At 46.6% G+C, this 19,466-nt stretch overlaps 1 protein-coding gene across 1 annotated transcript; it reads right to left on the bottom strand.

The window, feature by feature from the left end:
- Window positions 1–328: 328 nt before the first annotated feature.
- Window positions 329–2,146, bottom strand: LOC109572441 (olfactory receptor 6Z7-like). The gene has a single exon (XM_019979220.2). It carries the CDS (start codon window positions 1,744–1,746, stop codon window positions 781–783), a length of 966 nt encoding a protein of 321 aa, XP_019834779.2. The 5' UTR covers window positions 1,747–2,146; the 3' UTR covers window positions 329–780.
- Between the last annotated feature and the right edge of the window lie 17,320 nt (window positions 2,147–19,466).

Raw genomic sequence — 19,466 nt, 5'->3', positions numbered from 1 at the left:
GGGGAGATATTTATCAGTTTTCTAGGAATAAACTGATGGGGTTGTTAAACCTGCATTTCTCCCTTTACTAGTAAATTTAAGCATCTAGTCATGTGAGTTGCCAGTCAATTACAGCTCATCTTTGATGACCTGCTTTCTTGTGGACATTGCTCACTTTTCAAAGGGTAATTCAGAGTTTGCTATTGATTGCTATAATAATCAATCAATAGCAATCAGTATATATTGATTGCTAATGTCTACTATGGGAAATCTATTTCTCCAGCATTTTACTTGCCTTTGATATTATGGCATTTGGAATCATGAAACATTTAAATTAAAACATGTTGTTGTTCAGTCCCTAGATTTGTTGGAGTCTCTGAGACCCCATGGACTATAGCCCCCCGGGTTCCTCTATCCTCCACTATCTTCCAGAGCTTGCTCAAATTCATGTACATTGAGTGGGTGATGCTAGCTATCCATCTCATCCTCTGGAGCCCCCTTCTCCTTTTGCCTGCAATCTTTCCCAGCATCAGGGTCTTTTCCAGTGAGTCCACACTTTGCATCAGATGGCCAAAGTATTGGCGCTTCAGCATCAGTCCTTCCAATGAATATTCAGGATTGATTTCCTTTAGGATGGACTGGTTGGATCTCCTTGCAGTCCAAGGGACTCTCAGATGATACCACTCTAAGGGCAGAAAGTGAGGAGGAACTAAAGAGCCTCTTGATGAGGGTGATAGAGGAGAGTGAAAAAGTTGCCTTCATTCGGGACGTGAGGAGGGGTCTAACTTCCCAAGGCCAGGATCAAGTCCAGCGGAGAGTTCTGAGCAGGGCCGCGTGGACCTCCCTGTTCCGCAGGCAGTAGATGACTGGATTGCACATGGGTGGGGCCACCGTGTAGATGACCGACAGCAGCTTGTTGAGGTCCATGGATCTGATGCGGCTGGGGCGGCAGTAGATGAAGAGGGCTGCCGAGTAGAAGATGCCCACCACCACCAGGTGGGAGGCGCAGGTGGAGAAGGCCTTGTGCCGGGCGGCGGCCGAAGGCATGCGGAGCACTGTCACCCCGATGGCCGAGTAGGAGGCCAGGGAGACAAGCAGCGTCCCGCAGAAGATGACGATGGCCGAGAGGAAGTCCACCAGCTCGGTTAGGGCCACGTGGGTGCAGGACAGGTTGAGCAGCGGGGAGACGTCACAGAAGAAGTGGTTGAGGACGTTGGGGCCGTAGTAGGACAGGCTGGCGATGCACGCTGTCTTGGCCACCGAGACCAGCAGCCCACCAAGCCACGAAGTCCCGGCCAAGCCCAGGCAGACCTGGGGCCGCATGAGCAGCGGGTAGTGCAGTGGGCGGCAGATGGCCACGTAGCGGTCACAGGCCATGGAGGCCAGGAGGGTGCACTCTGTGCAGATGAGGACGATGAAGAAGAAGAGTTGGGTCATGCAGGCTGTGAAGGGCACGTGGTAGGGTCCCGTCCACAGCCCCACGAGCAGGCTGGGCATGGTCACCGACACGTAGCACATCTCCAGGCAGCTGAGGTTGCCCAGGAAGAAGTACATGGGCTTGTGGAGCTCGGTGTGGCTGCAGACGAGGAAGACGATGAGGGCGTTCTCCAGGAGGGTCAGCAGGTAGAGGGTCAGGAAGACGGCAAACAGGACTTCCCTTGTTTCTGGGCTCGTGGACAAGCCCAGCAAGACGAATTCCTGGACCCTCGTCATGTTGCCCAACTCCAGGGACCTCTCCATCTGCAGAGAGACAAAGTTTATCGACATCCTGATTCCTGCAAAGACACATAGTATACAATATTGGGAATATGTTCACAGTGTATTGGGAACTCAGACACTGGCAAACCCAAATTCTCTTGGAAATGGGCTGTTATGAAGAGAGATGCTGTAGATTTGTGAGCCAGAAAGCAGGCATAGAAGGAACATACCTCAACATAATAAAAGCCATATATGATAAACCCACAGCAAACATTATCCTCAATGGTGAAAAACTGAAAGCATTTCCCCTAAAGTCAGGAACAACACAAGGGTGCCCATTCTCACCACTACTATTCAACATAGTTTTGGAAGTTTTAGCCACAGCAATCAGAGAAGAAAAAGAAATGAATCCAGATTGGAAAAGAAGAAGTAAAACTCACTGTTTGCAGATGACATGATCCTCTGCATAGAAAACCCTAAAGACTCCATCAGAAAATTACTGGAGCTAATCAATGAATATAGTAAACTTGCAGGATATAAAATTAATACACAGAAATCCCTTGCATTCCTATACACTAACAATGAGAAAACAGAAAGAGAAATTAAGGAAATAATTCCACTCACCATTGCTACAAAAAGAATAAAATACTTAGGAATAAATGTACATAAAGAAACGAAAGACCTATGTATAGAAAAGTATAAAACACTGGTGGAAGACTCAAAGAGGACACAAATGATGGAGGAATATGAAAATGAGTAAACTACCCAAAGCAATCTATAGATTCAGTGCAATCCCTATCAAGCTACCAATGGTATTTTTCACAGAACCAGAACAAATAATTTCACAATTTGTGTGGAAATACAAAAAAACCCTCAAATAGCCAAAGTAATCTTGAGAAAGAAGAATGGAACTGGAGGAATCAACCTGCCTGACTTCAGACTATACTACAAAGCTACAGTCATCAAGACAGTATGGTACTGGCACAAAGACAAAAATATAGATCAATGGAACAAAATAGAAAGCCCAGAGATAAATCCAGGCACCTATGGACACCTTATCTTTGACAAAGGAGGTGAGAATATACAATGGAGAAAAGACAATCTCTTTAACAAGTGGTGCTGGGAAAACTGGTCAACCACTGTAAAAGAATGAAACTAGAGCACCTTCTAACACCATACACAAAAATAAACTCAAAATGGATTAAAGATCTAAACCTAAGACCAGAAACTATAAAACTCCTAGAGGAGAATATAGGCAAAACCCTCTCTGACATAAATCTATGACCCACCTCCCAGAGTAATGGAAATAAAAGCAAAAATAAACAAATGGGACCTAATTAAACTTAAAAGCTTTTGCACAACAAAGGAAACCATAATCAAGGTGAAAAGACAGCCTTCAGAATGGGAGAAAATAATAGCAAATGAAGCAGCTGACAAAGAATTAATCTCAAAAATATACAAGCAGCTCACAGTTCAATACCAGAAAAATAAATGACCCAATCAAAAAATGGGCCAAAGAACTAAACAGACATTTCTCCAAAGAAGACATACAGATTGCTAACAAATACATGAAAAGATGTTCAACATCACTCACTATCAGAGAAATGCAAATCAAAACCACAAAGATGTAACATCTCACACTGGTCAGAATGGCTGCTATCAAAGAGTCTACAAACAATAAATACTGGAGAGGGTGTGGAGAAAAGGGAACCCTCTTACACTGTTGGTGGGAATGCAAACTAGTATAGCCACTATGTAGAACAGTGTGGAGATTCCTTAAAAAACTGGAACTAGAACTACCATACGACCCAGCAATCCCACTGCTGAGCATACACACCAAAGAAAACAGAATTGAAAGAGACACGTGTACCCCAATGTTCATTGCAGCACTGTTTATAATAGCCAGGACATGGAAGCAACCTAGATGTCCATTGGCAGACGAATGGATGAGAAAGCTGTAGTACATATACACAATGGAATATTACTCAGCTATTAAAAAGAACACATTTGAATCAGTTCTAATGAGGTGGATGGGACTGGAACCTATTATACAGAGTGAAGTAAGTCAGAAAGACAAATACCAATACAGTATACTAAAGCATATATATGGAATTTAGAAAGATGGTAACTATGACCCTATATGCAAGATAGCAAAAGAGATACAGATGTGAAGAACAGACTTTTGGACTCTGTGGGAGAAGGTGAGGGTGGGATTATCTGAGAGAGTAGCATTAAAACATGTATATTATCATATGTGAAATAGATTGCCAGTCCAGGTTCGATGCATGAGACAGGGTGCTCAGGGCTGGTGCACTGGGATGACCCTGGGGGATGGGATGGGGAGGGAGGTGGGAGGGGCGTTCAGGATGGGGAACACATGTACACCCATGGCTGATTCATGTCAAAATATGGCAAAAAACCACTACAATGTTGTAAAGTAATTAGCCTCCAATTAAAATAAATAAATCAATTTAGAAAATAAAATACTCTTTCCACCTTAAAAAAAAACTCTGCCAACAGTAAATGGTGGAGAGGTTTTGGGGGAAAATGAATTCTATATTGATGCTGGCAATGTAAATTAACAGCCAGAACAGAGGACAGCATGGAGATTTCTTAAACAAGGGGAAAGTGAATAAAATTACATCTCTCCCTAACCATATACGGAAAAGAAACTCCAAATATATTAAAGAGCTAAATGGAGGGATGGATACTCTAAACTTCTTGAGGAAAATATGGGCAGAACAGGTTTTAAAATCAATCACATCAACTTCTTGGTTTCACTCTTAGAAAAATGAAAAATAACAAAACTCAATAAAAGTAACCTCAAAAGCTTTTCCACAGCAAGGGAAACTCTAAATGAAAGAAAAAGACAACCCTCAAATGGGGGAAAATGGTTATGACAAAATTTAAGAACAATTTATTCATCTCGAAACAAACAAATAGTTCATTCAGCTTAGTATCATAAAACAGTCAACTCAATAGAAAAACAGGCCAGAGGTATAAATAGACCTTTGTCTTAAAAAGGCATCCAAATGGCCATAAAGCCCATGAGAGATGCTCAGTGTCACTGTTAGAGAAATGGCAATCAAAACCACAGCAATGTTTCAACTTACACTGTTCAGAATGGCCATCCTCCGAAAGATCTGCAAAGATTCAGTGCTGCCGAGGGTGAGGGGAACAGGGAGCCTGCCTACGGTGCGGGCACGGAGGGAAATGGGTGGGTGCAGCCAGGAAGGAAAACTGTGTGGAGATTCCTTAAAACAGTAAATATAGAACCACCACACGATCTGGCAAGCCCACCCCTTGCCTTAGATCCAGAGAAAATCATAATGTAAATGATACTTGCAACTCTATTTTCAAGGCAGCACTACTGACAATATTTAATAGACTGCTGCTAAGTCACTTCAGTCGTGTCCGACTCTGTGCGACCCCATAGACAGCAGCCCACCAGGCTCCTCTGTCCCTGGGATTCTCCAGGCAAGAACACTGGAGTGGGTTGCCATTTCCTTCTCCAATGCATGAAAGGGAAAAGTGAAAGTGAAGTCGCTCAGTCGTGCCCGACAGCGACCCCATGGACTGCAGCCTACCAAGCTCCTCCATCCATGGGATTTTCCAGGCAAGAGTACTGGAGTGGGGTGCCATTGCCTTTTCCAAATTAATAGACAGCATCAACCAAAATGTCTATCAATAGAAAAATGAAGAGTAACCGGTCTGTCTACAAATGGACTTAGAAAACCCATTTATGATAATTAAAATAAAAGGTAGAGGAAGGGAGACATTAAGAGGTTGGGATTAACACATACACACTATCTATTATCAAAGATAATCCAGAAGGACCTACTGACTAGCAGGAGGAAGTCTACTGAACACACTGAGAGAACCTATATGGGAAAAGACCCCAAAAAAGAACAGAGTAGATATACATCTGTGAGAACTGAATCAAGTTCCTGTAAACCCAAAACAAACAGAACAACAGAAATGAAATTTAGATACAATTATGTAAAGTTTAAAAAAAAAAAAAGAAATGAAATTTACTCCAAAGGGGGAAAAAAAACTAAATTACTAAAAAAAAACACACCAAAAAACCATGTGGCACAAGAATTTAAAACATCTCTTAACTGGGCTCTTCATATTCACCAGCCAGGAGGGCAAAGGGAGAAAACAGTTGTCCTCAAAAAAGATGGAGAAAGATTCAAAACAGGGCAGATGGTAAAAGGCCACTCTGGAGAGGTCAGTTTTACTCAACTGCTTAAAAAAAAAATTAGTGGAAAAATTTCACCTCCTGAAATCATATAGAAATGCAAACCAAAATTATAATGAGGTTTCACCTCTCTCCGACCACCGACCAGAAACGCTAAATACAGAGCCACTACCTGTCCAACCAGCCCACTCCTTGCCTTAGATCCCAGGAAAAATCATAATTTTAAATGATATTTGCACCCCTATTTTCAGGGCAGCACTACTGACAATGTCGAGTCTCAACCTATTTCAGCTGAAAATGACACCTAAAAGTTGAAGCATCAAAACCTCTGTCTCCAGACTGAGCACTCCCCATGGCTTGGTTTTCTAAATTTAACTGGTTCCTTAGTCTCCCTGCTGGCTCAGATGGTGAAGAATCTGCCTGCAATGCAGGAGACCCAGGTTCGATCCCTGGGTCAGGAAGATCCCCTGGAGGAGGAAATGGCAACCCACTCCAGGATTCTTGCCTGGAGAATTCCATGGACAGGGAAGCCTGGCAGACTACAGTCCATGGGGGTCATCAAAAGTCAAACATGACTGAGCAGCTAACACTTTCAAGAATACATGATGAAGAAGAAAGATACAGTCTGTATCTGCAGGGTGCTGACATGTGAGAAAAATAGATGAAGAAAAAAGCCAATAAAAGGCAAGGCCATTTTAAGGGATTAAGGTTGTGGTGAAGTGCATGAAGGGCCCTGAGATAAGGCATTGGGGATTACAAAAGCTAAAATGGCCGACGGTGTAACGCATGAGCTGAGAGAGCCCCACATGGGGAAAGGTAGGGATGGCATTCTGAGCAAAGGAATCACAATTGCAAATGTGAAGTGTCTCACGTCCTTCAACCACTTGCCGTGGACCCAGCCTTCCCAGCCCTTCTCCATGGCGACCACTGTTTTGCACAACACTAAGTGATCCTGTCAACAGAAGACGGTGTGCAGGGAGCCACTTGGCCATTCTCTCTCCGACCAACACCAGCCAGATGATGCTCAAAATTGCAGCTGCCATATTCGGTCCCAAGACATTATGTGGCCTGACAACCATCACTTCAGTGTTCTTACCTGTGATCAGAGGCAGTCTCTCTCCCTCCTTTCTCATTAGTGATAAGCATTGTGTTTTACCACTTACTCTTATAATACATCTCATGGTTAAAAAAAATCAAGTCACTCTAACTGCTGACACCTTGTCCTTAGACCTTCTTTAGAGGCAACCACCTGACCAGGCTCTTGGGGGATCCCCAAGAAATAGAGCTTGGTTCTGTTTTTGCTTTCTTTGTTTGGCTGTGCTAGGTCCTTGCTGTGGCATCCAGGCTTCTCTTGCTGTGGAGCTTGGGCTTCCTGGCCCCAAGTCATGTGAGCTCAGTTCCCCGACCAGGAATCGAACCCATGTCCCCTACATTGGAAAGCAGATTCTTTACCACTGGACCACAGGAGAGGTCCCAAGAAATAGATCTTGTCATCACCATCGTTTGTAGGTGTGTGGCCCCGATAAACATGAAGAGCAACATACTAGACATACATTCTGCATCCTGAATGTTCACTAATAGCATGTCTTGAAGCTGATTCTGTATCAGCCTGGAGCTGACCTCATCCCTTTAAAAGCTGCAGGATAGTTTCTGGTGTGGCGGCGTCGTAACCACCAATTCCACAGGAGGTATCTCCCAAGTTGTCCCAAGACATCGTGAAGATCCTGGTGTGAGCAGGTCTGATCTGTCTGTTCAGCCCTCAGATCCCAGCACAGCGTCTGGGGGTGACGACTGTGGTGTGATGAAGGTGAGTGAACCAACAGGGAGCGCTAACAGGTAGCTTGAGTGCAAAGACGACAGAGCACTTGGGCTTCACCCTCTAGGTGACGTGCATGCAGGGAGAAGAAACCTCTGGTGGAGGTTTTGGATTTATTTAACAAACACTGGGGCTTCCCTGGTGGCACGGCAGTAAAGACTCTGCCTGCCGATGAAGGAGACACGTGTTCAATCCCTGGTCTGGGAAGACCCCACCTGCCACAGAGTAACTAAGCCCCCGTGGCCCAGTAATGGAACCTGTGCTCTAGAGCCCAGGAACTGCAAACTACCAAAGCCCCAGCACCTGCGAGCCCATGCTCTGCAACAGGAGAAGCCCCTGCAGTGAGAAGCCGTGCACCACACCCGAGAGTAGCCCCTGCTCGTCGCAACTACAGAAAGTCCGAGCACAGCAACAAAGAGCCAGCACAGCCGAAAATAAAGGAAGAACTGTTCAAGAAACACCGATGCTGATGAACACGGTCCCACGGTTATTGAGTGCTTCCTGTACGCCAGCTCCAGCAGCAGGAACGTCCGTGTGTTAACTCGTGTATTCTTCACAAAACCCCATAGGATTGAGAACTTCTAACAGTAGCTGTTGGGAAAAGATTGCATCGGGCCCTTGAAGGGAATGTGTCCATTTCAGTGGGCTTCAGAGTTATAGGTGGAAACAGACTTTACTAAACAAAGTCTGAATTCCAAGATAACTTCCGAGAATTTGATGGGGGGTGGGTAATCTGGCTACGTTAGTTCTGACCATGAGGGACGTGACCCTAGAAGACGCTGTTTGAACAGAGACGTAGAGGGTGTGAGGGTCCATATGTGCACAGAGCTGAGGGGAGCAGCCCCGCGGGCAGAAAGGACAGCGAGTGCCAAGAGCCTAGGATGAGAGATGGCAGTTACCATGGGTCCTCAGGAGGTTTTGAAGCTGGGCTCAGTGGGCAAATATTCTACAGGGATGTAAGATACAGAGCCCAAAGTTTCACACGTATGCAGACCTAATTTAGACGTCGGGTACGTCTGGCAATTGTAGAGGCTGGACAAGGATTCAGTAGCCATCATGAAGATTACAATTAGCTGGGCTGCGGTGTTCTCGACTACAGATGTATCATGCCCATTTATTCACACTTCCCGGAGCTCTTATGTTTATGCTCAACAAATGTTTTTGTTTAGTTGCTCAGTCATATCCAACTGTTTTGGGACCCCATGGGCTGTAGCCCCCCAGGCTCCTCTGTCCATGGGATTCTCCAGGCAAGAATCCTGGAGTGGGTCGCCATTCTCTTCTCCAGGCGATCTTCCTGACCCAGGGATCAAACCCATGTCTCCTACACTGTAGGCAGATTCTTTACCACTGAGCCACCTGGGAAGCCCACGCTCAATGAATAGCACTGTTTATAATTGTTCATAGAGCCGTTAGGCTTTGTAAATTGTTCATGCATGTGCAAGCTGTTTGTCTAGGAAAAACACATTGAAATATGACTGGAAGCACGTTTGAGGCCGTTTGCATTAACTCTCTTTAAGAAGAGTTTAGAGTATATTGAGACACTGACATCTAGAATGCATGAACTTCCCTATAAGAAGCTTCATCTTTGTCTCCTGGGGCTTCTGTTTATCTCTGAAGAAAACAGAAATGTTCCATCTGCTAATCATATCTACTGAAGGAATATCACATCTTCAGGGTAACTCAGAAATTGTGGCAATTATTAACAAAATAAATGAATCCACTTTAGACCACAACAGAGAGGAGCAGAAGATGAGGATGGAGAGGTAGGGGAGGAGCAGTCAGCACGAGACCTTGGGAAATCAGGCTTTTACAGTCGTCTGTCGTGAGTAGCAATGCAGCAGTGGTCAGAGCCACCCTCCCTAACTTAGGACTTCAGGTTAACCAAAATGCCCACAGGTAATTTACAGAAAAACTAGAAACACGCCCAACAAAGCCTCACGTTAGTATCCTGAATCCCGGAACTAGTATTCAGAGAGTATTCCATCCCCCCAAATGTTTTTATTCATGGATTGTTTTTAACATCTATGCTAGTTTGGAAGGAAACATAATGTTTAATAAGAACTCACTCTCAGAAGAATTCAGGCCACAGTGTTTTCTGCCTCCGTTGCCTCCTTGCATATTCTACTTAACATCTTCAAGCCTGTTTTGTTCCTCAAATTAAAAGTAATTATTGACCCCTTGACCAATACAATGTCTATGCTGTAGAAAAAGGGGCAGTAGTGTGTGGCAGTTAAGCTTGGCCTCAGAGTTTAAACGCAGAACTGGTTTCAAATTCTATTGTCCCGAATGAAACTTGGACTTTCTGTCACTGGAAAGCTCTTTTTTCTTTTTCTACCTTTTTAGCCATGCCACATGGCACGTGGGATCTTAGTTCCCCCACCAGGGATCAGACCCACGCCCCCTGCAGTGGAAGCGCGTTGTCTTAACCACTGGGCCACCAAGGACGTCACAGAAAGCTGACTCCCGCCTGGTAGAAATCTTTGATAGTATTTTGTTTTGTTTTTTTTTGCTTTTTACCTTGTATTGGGGTATAGTCGATTAACAGTGCTGTTGTTTCAGGTGAACAGCAGAGACTCGACCATACATATATATGTATCGATTCTCCCCCCAGAAAGCCCCTTCCCTCTTGAACATTTATGAAGTAAGGGCTTTGTGCAAAGAAGCAGTGCAGCACGCATGGTAGATGTAAGGACACGGATGAACCTGGGTTTTAGCCTCAAAGCACTCGAGAAATTTCCATCGTGTAACTCTAGAAATGTTACTTAATCCATTAACACCGCCTCTGTACTTTGGGAGCTATGGTCTTTCCCTCATCACTAATAAATTATATATACTAGCAGACACCACATGCAAGACCTCTGGGGATGGCAGGACATGGTGGTCCGGAGCAAGGACTTTGAAGTCAGACCAACACGACTAACGAGATATCTCTTGGTCTCTCCTGGTGGCTCAGTGATAAAGAATCCACCTGTCAGTGCAGGAGACAGGGGTTCGATTCCCGGTCCAGGAGGCTCCCACGTGCTAAGCCCATGAGCCATAGCTACTGAGCCTGTGCTCAGCGCCCAGGATCCGCAAAGAGAGAAGCCCAGGCACCGTGACTAGAGGATGGCCCCCACTCACCACAGCCAGAGGAAAAGCCCTCGAAGCAGTGGAGACCCAGCATGGCCAAAAAGAGGGGGAGAAACCCAAGACATCTCTCTATACTAATGGTCTCGTCTTCAAGAAGCCAGTGGACCCATCTGTGCCTTGTGAATTAATATGCAATATGGAGCTAACCCCTGAGTGAGGGTTAGATCAGTTAACACATCTGAAGTATCTCAAGTCAGTACCTGGTACAGCTTGGGTGTTCTATAAGAGAAAGTTTCTTTCTGGGGTCTCTTCTCCTCACCCCCAAAGGATTGCGTAGGGTCTCTTCATTTGATGGCTGAAGGATAAAGAGGTCCAGATTCCTTCTTGCTGTTGGTGAACCTGGAGGAGGCTCTGGTTCCAGGTGGACCGGGCTCCTGCCCAGAGGAGGAGATGCCAAGGACTGGAGGAAGTGCCACTCAAGCCATAACAGGAGGACCTGGTCCTGAGCAAGGCGCCCACCGCTTCTGCCCTTGCTTGTGTTTGGAGGTCTGGCTGCTCTGAGTTGCTGGCACAGTGAGAAGGAGGCAGGCTTAACCTGGAGCTCCAGACCACAGAGACCTTCCACTGTCTCTGTGGATTTGGAGGACACACAGAGTGGAGAACGCTTTTTACAGACGCTCTGAGAGGCCTGAAGGGAGGAGGAGCAAAGGAGAGTCAGCCTCAGAGCGTCCCTTAGTCCAGGCTGTCGGGCGCAGGCTGACGTGTTCCCAGATCACAGGCTCTTCGCTTAGATCCTGGAGCACAGAGATGAATGAGAAACTCTTCCTTCTATAAAACTAGAGCCCATCAATGTTCGTCTGTGAGCTGAAAACTTCTCTGATACGTCTATTTATATTTTTAAAAATCCCTTTTTAACTGATACTTTAGTTTTCATTTATTTATTTTGGTCACACCGAAAAGCATGAGGGATCTTAGTTCCCAGACCAGGGATCAAATCCAGTCCCGGGACCACCAGTCCCGGGTGGTGGGAGCAAGGAGTCCTAACCACTGGACTTCCAGCAAGTTCCCCATATTTTAATAAAATTCTTAATGAGCTTGAGAGAAGAAATAAAGTAACTTACATGCCACATTAGTTATTGGAAATGAAATCAGTAAATAAGGTCACTAAAAGAGACCAAACATCAACCCAAAGTGGGTTCAGTGAAAAGAGAATTTATTGGTTCACGTAAGAGGAATTCCCAAGGGTGGAACAGCCTCTAGGCATGCCTGGACCCCGAAACTCAACAAAGTCATTAGCTCCACGTCTTTCTCCTCCCTGCCATGGATTCTGACTTTCTTTGCATTGAGTTCATCATCAAGCAGGGACTCGCCCATTAAAGAGTAGGTAGTTGCTGACACCTTCAAGCTTACATCTTTCTGAAAATGTTTTGTTGATGTATTTAATACTTTTTTAAAATTAATTTCTTTTAATTGGAGGATGATTACTTGGCAATATTCTGACAGTTTTCGCCACACATCCACGTGGCTTGGCCATAGGCATGCATGTGTCCCCTCCCTCCTGAGCCCCCTCCCACCGCCCTCCCCACCCCATCTCTCCAGCCTGTCACAGAGCGCTGGCTTTGGGTTCCCTGCATCATACCTCAAACTCCCCCTGGCTGTCTGTCTTCCCTATAGTCATGTATATGTGTCAGTGCTATCCTCTCGAATCATCCCACCCTCTCCTCCCGCTGTGTCCAAAAGCCTGATCTTTATGTCTGTGTCCCCTTTGCTGCCCTGCAGGTAGGATCATTGGTAATTCTTAAAAAAAGAAAAATTATAGGGGGGTGTGTGTGTGCACTTGGGCTTCCCACATGGTGCTGGTGATAAAGAACTCACCTGCCAATGCAGGAGACACAGGAGACTCGGATTCAATGCCTGGGTCCAGAAGATTCCCTGGAGGAGGGCATGGCAACCCAGTCCAGTGTTCTTGCCTGGAGAATCTTATGGAAAGAGACACCTGGCGGGATACAGTCCATAGGGTGGCAAAGAGCTGGACGCGACTAAAGCCACTTAGCACACACGCACGAGTGTGTGCTCAGTCATGTCCAACTCTGTCATAACTCGACCCCTTGGACTGTAGCCCACCAGGCTCCTGTATCCATGGGATTCTCCAGGCAAGAATACTGGGGTGGGTTGCCATTTCCTTCTCCAGGGGATCTTCCTGACCTAGGGAATGAATCCTCATCTCTTGCATTGGCAGGTGGATTCCTTACTGGGGTAGAGCTGATGTACTGTGTTGGTAATTCTGTGTTAGTTGCAGGTGTACAGCCAAGGGAATCAATTATACATATACATACATCCGCTCTTGCATAGATTCTTTTCCCATCTAGGCCATTAGAGTATTGAGTAGAGTTCCCTGTGCTCCACAGTGGGAAGGAACTTATTGGTTCTTATTAGTTATACAAACTTACATCTTCACCCTCCATGTCTCTGAGTAAAGAGAAGTTTCAGTAAAAGTCTCAGTGTCGGGCTCTCCTGTACAAAGTCACGAACCTCCATCCATAGTTCATCAGTCACTCTATCAGATCTAGTCCCTTAAATCTATTTCTCACTTCCACTGTGTAATCATAAGGGATTTGATTTAGGTCATACCTGAATGGTCTAGTGGTTTTCCCTACTTTCTTCAATTTAAATCTGAATTTGGCAATAAGGAGTTCATGATCTGAGCCACAGTCAGCTCCCAGTCTTGTTTTTGCTGACTGTATAGAGCTTCTCCACCTTTAGCTGCAAAGACTATAATCAAAGAATATAAGAAGTGAAGCAAAAAGCAAAGGAGAAAAGGAAAGATATACCCATCTGAATGCAAAGTTCCAAAGAATAGCAAGGAGAGATAAGAAAGCCTTCCTCAGTGATCAGTGAAAAGAAAGAGGAAAACAATAGAATGGGAAAGACTACAGATCTCTTCAAGCAATTAAGAGATACCAAGGGAACATTTCATGCAAAGATGGGCTCAATAAAGGACAGAAATGGGATGGACCTGACAGAAGCGGAAGATATTAAGAAGAGGTGGCAAGAATACATAGAAGAACCGTACAAAAAAAATCTTCACGACCCAGACAATCACGATAGTGTGATCATACACCTAGAGCCAGACATCCTGGAATGTGAAGTCAAGTGGGCCTTAAGAAGCATCACTATGAACAAAGCCAGTGGAGGTGATGGAATTCCAGTTGAGCTATTCCAAATCCTGAAAGATGATGCTGTGAAAGTGCTGCACTCAATATGCCAGCAAATTTGGAAAAGTCAGCAGTGGCCACAGGACTGGAAAAGGTCAGTTTTCATTCCAATCCCAAAGAAAGGCAATGCCAAAGAATGCTCAAACTACCGCATAATTGCACTCATCTCACACGCTAGTAAAGTAATGCTCAAAATTCTCCAAGCCAGGCTTCAGCAATACGTGAACCGTGAACTTCCTGATGTTCAAGCTGGTTTTAGAAAAGGCAGAGGAACCAGAGATCAAATTGCCAACATCCACTGGATCTTTGAAAAAGCAAGAGTTCCAGAAAAACATCGAATTCTGCTTTATTGACTATGCCAAAGACTGACTGTGTGGATCACCATAAACTGTGGAAAATTCTTCAAGAGATGGGAATACCAGACCATCTGACCTGCCTCTTGAGAAATCCGTATGCAGGTCAGGAAGCAACAGTTAGAACTGGACGTGGAACAACAGACTGGTTCCAAATCAGGAAAGGAGTACGTCAAGGCTGTATATTGTCACCCTGCTTATTTAACTTACATGCAGAGTACATCATGCAAAATGCTGGGCTGGATGAAGCACAAGCTGGAATCAAGATTGCCGGGTGAAATATCAATAACCTCAGATAATCTCAGATATCTGAGATATCTCAGATAACCTCAATAACCTCAAAAATATCAATAACCTCAGCCAAAGGTGGAGAAGCTCTATACAGATGACAGATGACACCACCCTTATGGCAGAAAGTGAAGAGGAACTAAAAAGCCTCGTGATGAAAGTGAAAGAGGAGAGTGAAAAAGTTGGCTTAAAGCTCAACATTCATAAAACTAAGATCATGGCATCCAGTCCCATCACTTCATGGTAAATAGATGGGGAAACAGTGGAAACAGTGACAGACTTTATTTTGGGGGCTCCAAAATTACTGCAGATGGTGACTGCAGCCATGAAATTAAAAGATGCTTACTCCTTGGAAGAAAAGTTATGACCAACCTAGACAGCATACTAAAAAGCAGAGACATTACTTTGCCAACAAAAGTCCATCTAGTTAAGGCTATGGTTTTTCCTGTGGTCATGTATGGATGTGAGAGTTGAACTGTGAAGAAGGCTGAGTGCTGAAGAATTGATGCTTTTGAACTGTGGTGTTGGAGAAGACTCTTGAGAGTCCCTTGGACTGCAAGGAGATCCAACCAGTCCATCCTAAAGGAGATCAGCCCTGGGTGTTCATTGGAAGGACTGATCCTGAAGCTGAAACTCCAGTACTTTGGCCACCTGATGCAAAGAGCTGACTCATTGGAAAAGACTGATGCTGGGAGGGATTGTGTGCAGGAGGAGAAGGAGACGACAGAGGATGAGATGGCTGGATGGCATCACCAACTCAATGGGCATGAGTTTGAGTGAACTCCAGGAGTTGGTGATGGACAGGGAGGCCTGGCGTGCTACAGTCCATGGGGCTGCAAAGAGTCGGACTTGACTGAACAACTGAACTGAACTGTAGGGCTCTCTGAAGTAGATTCTAATGCTCCCAGTTCCTCACTCGTCCCTATTTCGAGGTTATTTGTCAGGTAACTTCACTGTTACTCCCCCAGATAGTATGTACTTCCTTTCCCCATGAATCTGACTTTGGCCATGGGACCTGCAAGGAGATCACACAAGTCCATCCTAAAGGAAATCAACCCTGACTATTCATTAGAAGGAGTGATGCTGAAGCTGAAGCTCCAATACTTTGGCCACCTGATGCAAAGAACTGACTCACTGGAGAAGACCCTGATGCTGGGAAATATTGAAGGCAGGGGGAGAAGAGGCTGACAGAGGACGAGATGATTGGATGGCATCATCAACTCGCTGGACACGAATCTGAGCAAATCCTGGGAGACAGTGGAGGACAGAGGAGCCTGGCATGCTCCGGTCCATGGGATCACAGAGAGTAGGACGCAACTTAGCAACTGCACAACAATGTGACCTTACCAAAGCTTTGAAACTCCATCCCCCAGTTGGGACCTTCTCACTCAGCTACTGAAATGAGCAAACTCGTGCTTGAGCTAGTCCTCTGGTCCTAGAATATGGATGGAAAGTGTAAAGCAGAGTGTCTCTAACAAGCCACACCCATGTCAATCAGCACTCATTCGTTCGCACAAGCAAGCCTAACCAAGACCAGAAGAACCATTCAAATGACCCCACAAGACATTAGCTAACCCCCCAGCTGACTGAAGACACTTGAGGACAAATGACTGGTTTAAGACACTACATTTTTAGGGTGGTCTGTCACACAGCAGTTTTGTGCCAGTCACTGACTGATACACTCTAGTTGACCCAAGTTAGTTTCATTTGCCCACCACTACCAAATATCGTGAGCACTCGGTCATGTTCCTTTTCTTGGACCGAAAGGTGAAATCAGCACCGTTATGACTTTGAGGAAAAGTCACACTCCCCCCCACCAAAAAAAAATTAGTGTGCATCACATATCTGTACACAGATCGTCAGCAAAGTCAGAAATCGACAATTCCTGACTCTGAAATGTGGTCCTGAAAAGGTCATTCCTGGAATCCAGACCCCTGGTAAGGACAGCACACTCGCCCCAGGGCAGCCTTCACCTCCTTGTTCCGAAGGCTGTAGATGAGGAAATGAGGTCACCAGGGTGGAGGAACGGGACACCACTTGCTCTCTGGGGAGCAGCTGGCCCTGGGTCGTGGGTGGATGACCCCTGTTGTGCCATAAAACAGAACTACTGCAACGAGGTGGGAGGCACATGTGGACAGGGCCACTGGCCTTGGAGCACAGTGGCCAGAATCTTGGTGTAGGATGTGTCTGTCAGAAAGAGGGGAACTGTGATGACCAGCACTGTGGCCACCAGTGCATCGTCCTGGAAGACTCTGGCGTCTGCACACACGGGCTCAGCAGACGGGCAGTGTGGCAGCAGTAGTGCACATGGGGCCACTGAAGGGGAAGCGACAGCCAGATGGGGAGGACCAGTGATGCGGGGACTCCGGCCAGCCGGCAGGCAGAGCCATGGGCTGGCGATGGCCCAGAGTGCAGATGCCTGCAGACAGCCGCGCAGCACCTGCAGGCCACGGTCAGGGGTCAGGAGGTCCTCGCCAAGACAGGACAGCACTGGAGCGGCTGCAGGGCACTGGAGCGGCTGCAGGGCACCGCCATAGGGGACACGCCGCCCCGGGCTGCAGCAGGGCCGGCAGCAGCCGGGGAGTCACGTCCAGCAGAGGCAGGTCTCCAGCAGGGCCAGCTGGTGCAGCAAGAAGGACCAGGGTGCCCGCAGGGCAGGGAGCACAGGTGCCCAGCGGTGTGAGCAGGGATGCAGGTGGGGAGAGCGCAGCGAGCAGCGGGGCCAGCGTGGGCACACAAACAGAGCCCGGCAGGGTGATGTCGCTGGCACAGCCCTGGTTGGCACGGTGTTCGTGGGGTGGGGGTGGGGGGGGGAGCCCAGGCCACCGGCACGGACCCAGGGTAATGAAGGGGCCTGGGGGGAGCAGAAGAGGTGAGGAAAACTGTAGTCCCTTCAGTTGTGTCCAACTCTCTGCGACCCAGTGGACTGGAGCCCGCCAGGCTCCTCTGTCCATGGGATTCTCCAGGCAAGAATACTGCAGTGGGTTGCCATTTCCACCTCCAGGGGATCTTCCCCACCCAGGGATCGAACCTGCATCTCTTAGAGAGGGTGTTACTAAAGGGGAAATCTAATTAGACAGGTTAGTAGACAAAACAGGGTTGCTTTTTTTGTTGTTATTGTTTGAGATTTAATCCTTTTGTTTTAATAACAAGATTCCTACCTCTTTTATATTAGCTTTTTAAAGATAATATAATGGATCAAACTTCTAAACTTTTGGTACATTTGAACCAAACTGAAATTTTTATTTAAGGTGACAGTAAATTTTATTATTCTCTATGAGCTGACATTTTGGTTGTTGTTAGAATTTCAAAGCATTCTGCGACTTCAAAGAGGTCAGATTGGTAAATTGGATGCTTGCACTCCCACAGGCAGGACCCGCCTTGCAGGCTCGGTGAATGTGGGGTGAGACCCAAGGGCCTTACCGAGGCCAGGCGGCCCTGGCTGGCCTGGGTCCACACCTCTCAGACTCTGCAGCCCTGAGCTCCACCCTCAGTGCCTGGCTGGGCTTCAGGGCCTTTGCACTGCTGTCCTGACAATGAGACACCTTCCCCTGGTGTATGCACCGTGCGTGCATGCTAAGTCCTTTCAGTCGTGTCCAACTCTGCGACCCCACGGGCTGTAGCCCGCAGGCTCCTCTGTCCATGGGCGTCTCCAGGCAAGAATACTAGAGTGGGTTGCCATGCCCTCCTCCAGGGGATCTTTCCCACCCAGGGACAGAACCCGCCGCCTCTCTCCTCTCCTGCATTGGCAGAGGGGTTCTTTACCGCGAGCGCCCCCTGGTGTTTGCACCACTGCCTCCCTTTTACAGGGTCCTTGTGGACGGGTTCATGGCCACCTCTCCAGCACCACCTCCCTCTGGTCTTGCTCTCTAAGGCCAGCTTCAGCGTCTTCATGACCCAGGAACTTGCCTTTCCTGCTCACCTCAGGGCCTTTGCACTTGCTCTTCCCTCCGTTTGAGGCAGTGCTCCCCTTTTTTGTTATTTGTTTTTACTTTGTTTTGTTTTCCGCGCTGCACAGCCAGGCAAGATCTTAGTTCCCCAACCAGGGATCGAACCTGTGCAGAAGCTGGGAGTCCTAACCACTGGATGGCCGTGGAAGTCCCTGGGTCAGTCTTTTATCCTATGGATCAGCGAACTGTGGCCCTTTGCCCATTGTCTACAGTCCTCAAGCCAAAAAAAAAAAAAAAAAAAAAAAATCTTCACATTATTAAGTGATTGGAAACAAAATTAGAAGAGTAATAGTTTGTGAATGGTGAGCATTTATATAAAATTCATATAAAATTTATATAAAATTCAAATTTCGACATCGGCAATGGCACCCCACTCTAGTACTCTTGCCTGGAAAATCCCATGGACAGAGGGGCCTGGTAGGCTGCAGTCCATGGGGTTGCGAAGAGTCGGACACGACTGAGTGACTTCACTTTGACTTTTCACTTTCATGCATCGGAGGAGGAAATGGCAACCCACTCCAGTGTTCTTGCCTGGAGAGTCCCATGGACAGAGAAGCCTGGTGGGCTGCCGTCTATGGGGTCGCACAGAGTCGGACACGACTGAAGCGACTTAGCAGCAGCAGCAGCAAAGAGCTTTTAAGGGGGCAACAGAAGATGAGATGGTTGGATGGCATCACTGACTCGATGGACATGAGTTTGAGCAAACTCTGGGAGACGGTGAGGAACACGGAAGCCTGGTGCTGCAGTCCATGGGGTCGCAAAGAGTCGGACGACCTAGCGACTGAATAACAGCAGAAAGTTTTTGGCGAACACAGTCCTACTCATCCGTGGATCGTCTGTGGCTTCCAGGCAGTGATGGCAGAGTTGAGCAGTAGCAACAGAGAACAGATAGCTGGC

The sequence above is a fragment of the Bos indicus genome, chromosome 18, assembly GCF_029378745.1.
Source record: "Bos indicus isolate NIAB-ARS_2022 breed Sahiwal x Tharparkar chromosome 18, NIAB-ARS_B.indTharparkar_mat_pri_1.0, whole genome shotgun sequence".
NCBI lineage: Eukaryota > Metazoa > Chordata > Mammalia > Artiodactyla > Bovidae > Bos > Bos indicus.
Note: the sequence above shows the minus strand (reverse complement) of the source record. Positions and strands in the feature narration are given on the sequence as shown.

Bases quoted from the DNA above. Each gene is read 5' to 3' on its own strand.
- LOC109572441 (XM_019979220.2), bottom strand. From the start codon at position 1,746: ATGTCGATAAACTTTGTCTCTCTGCAGATGGAGAGGTCCCTGGAGTTG.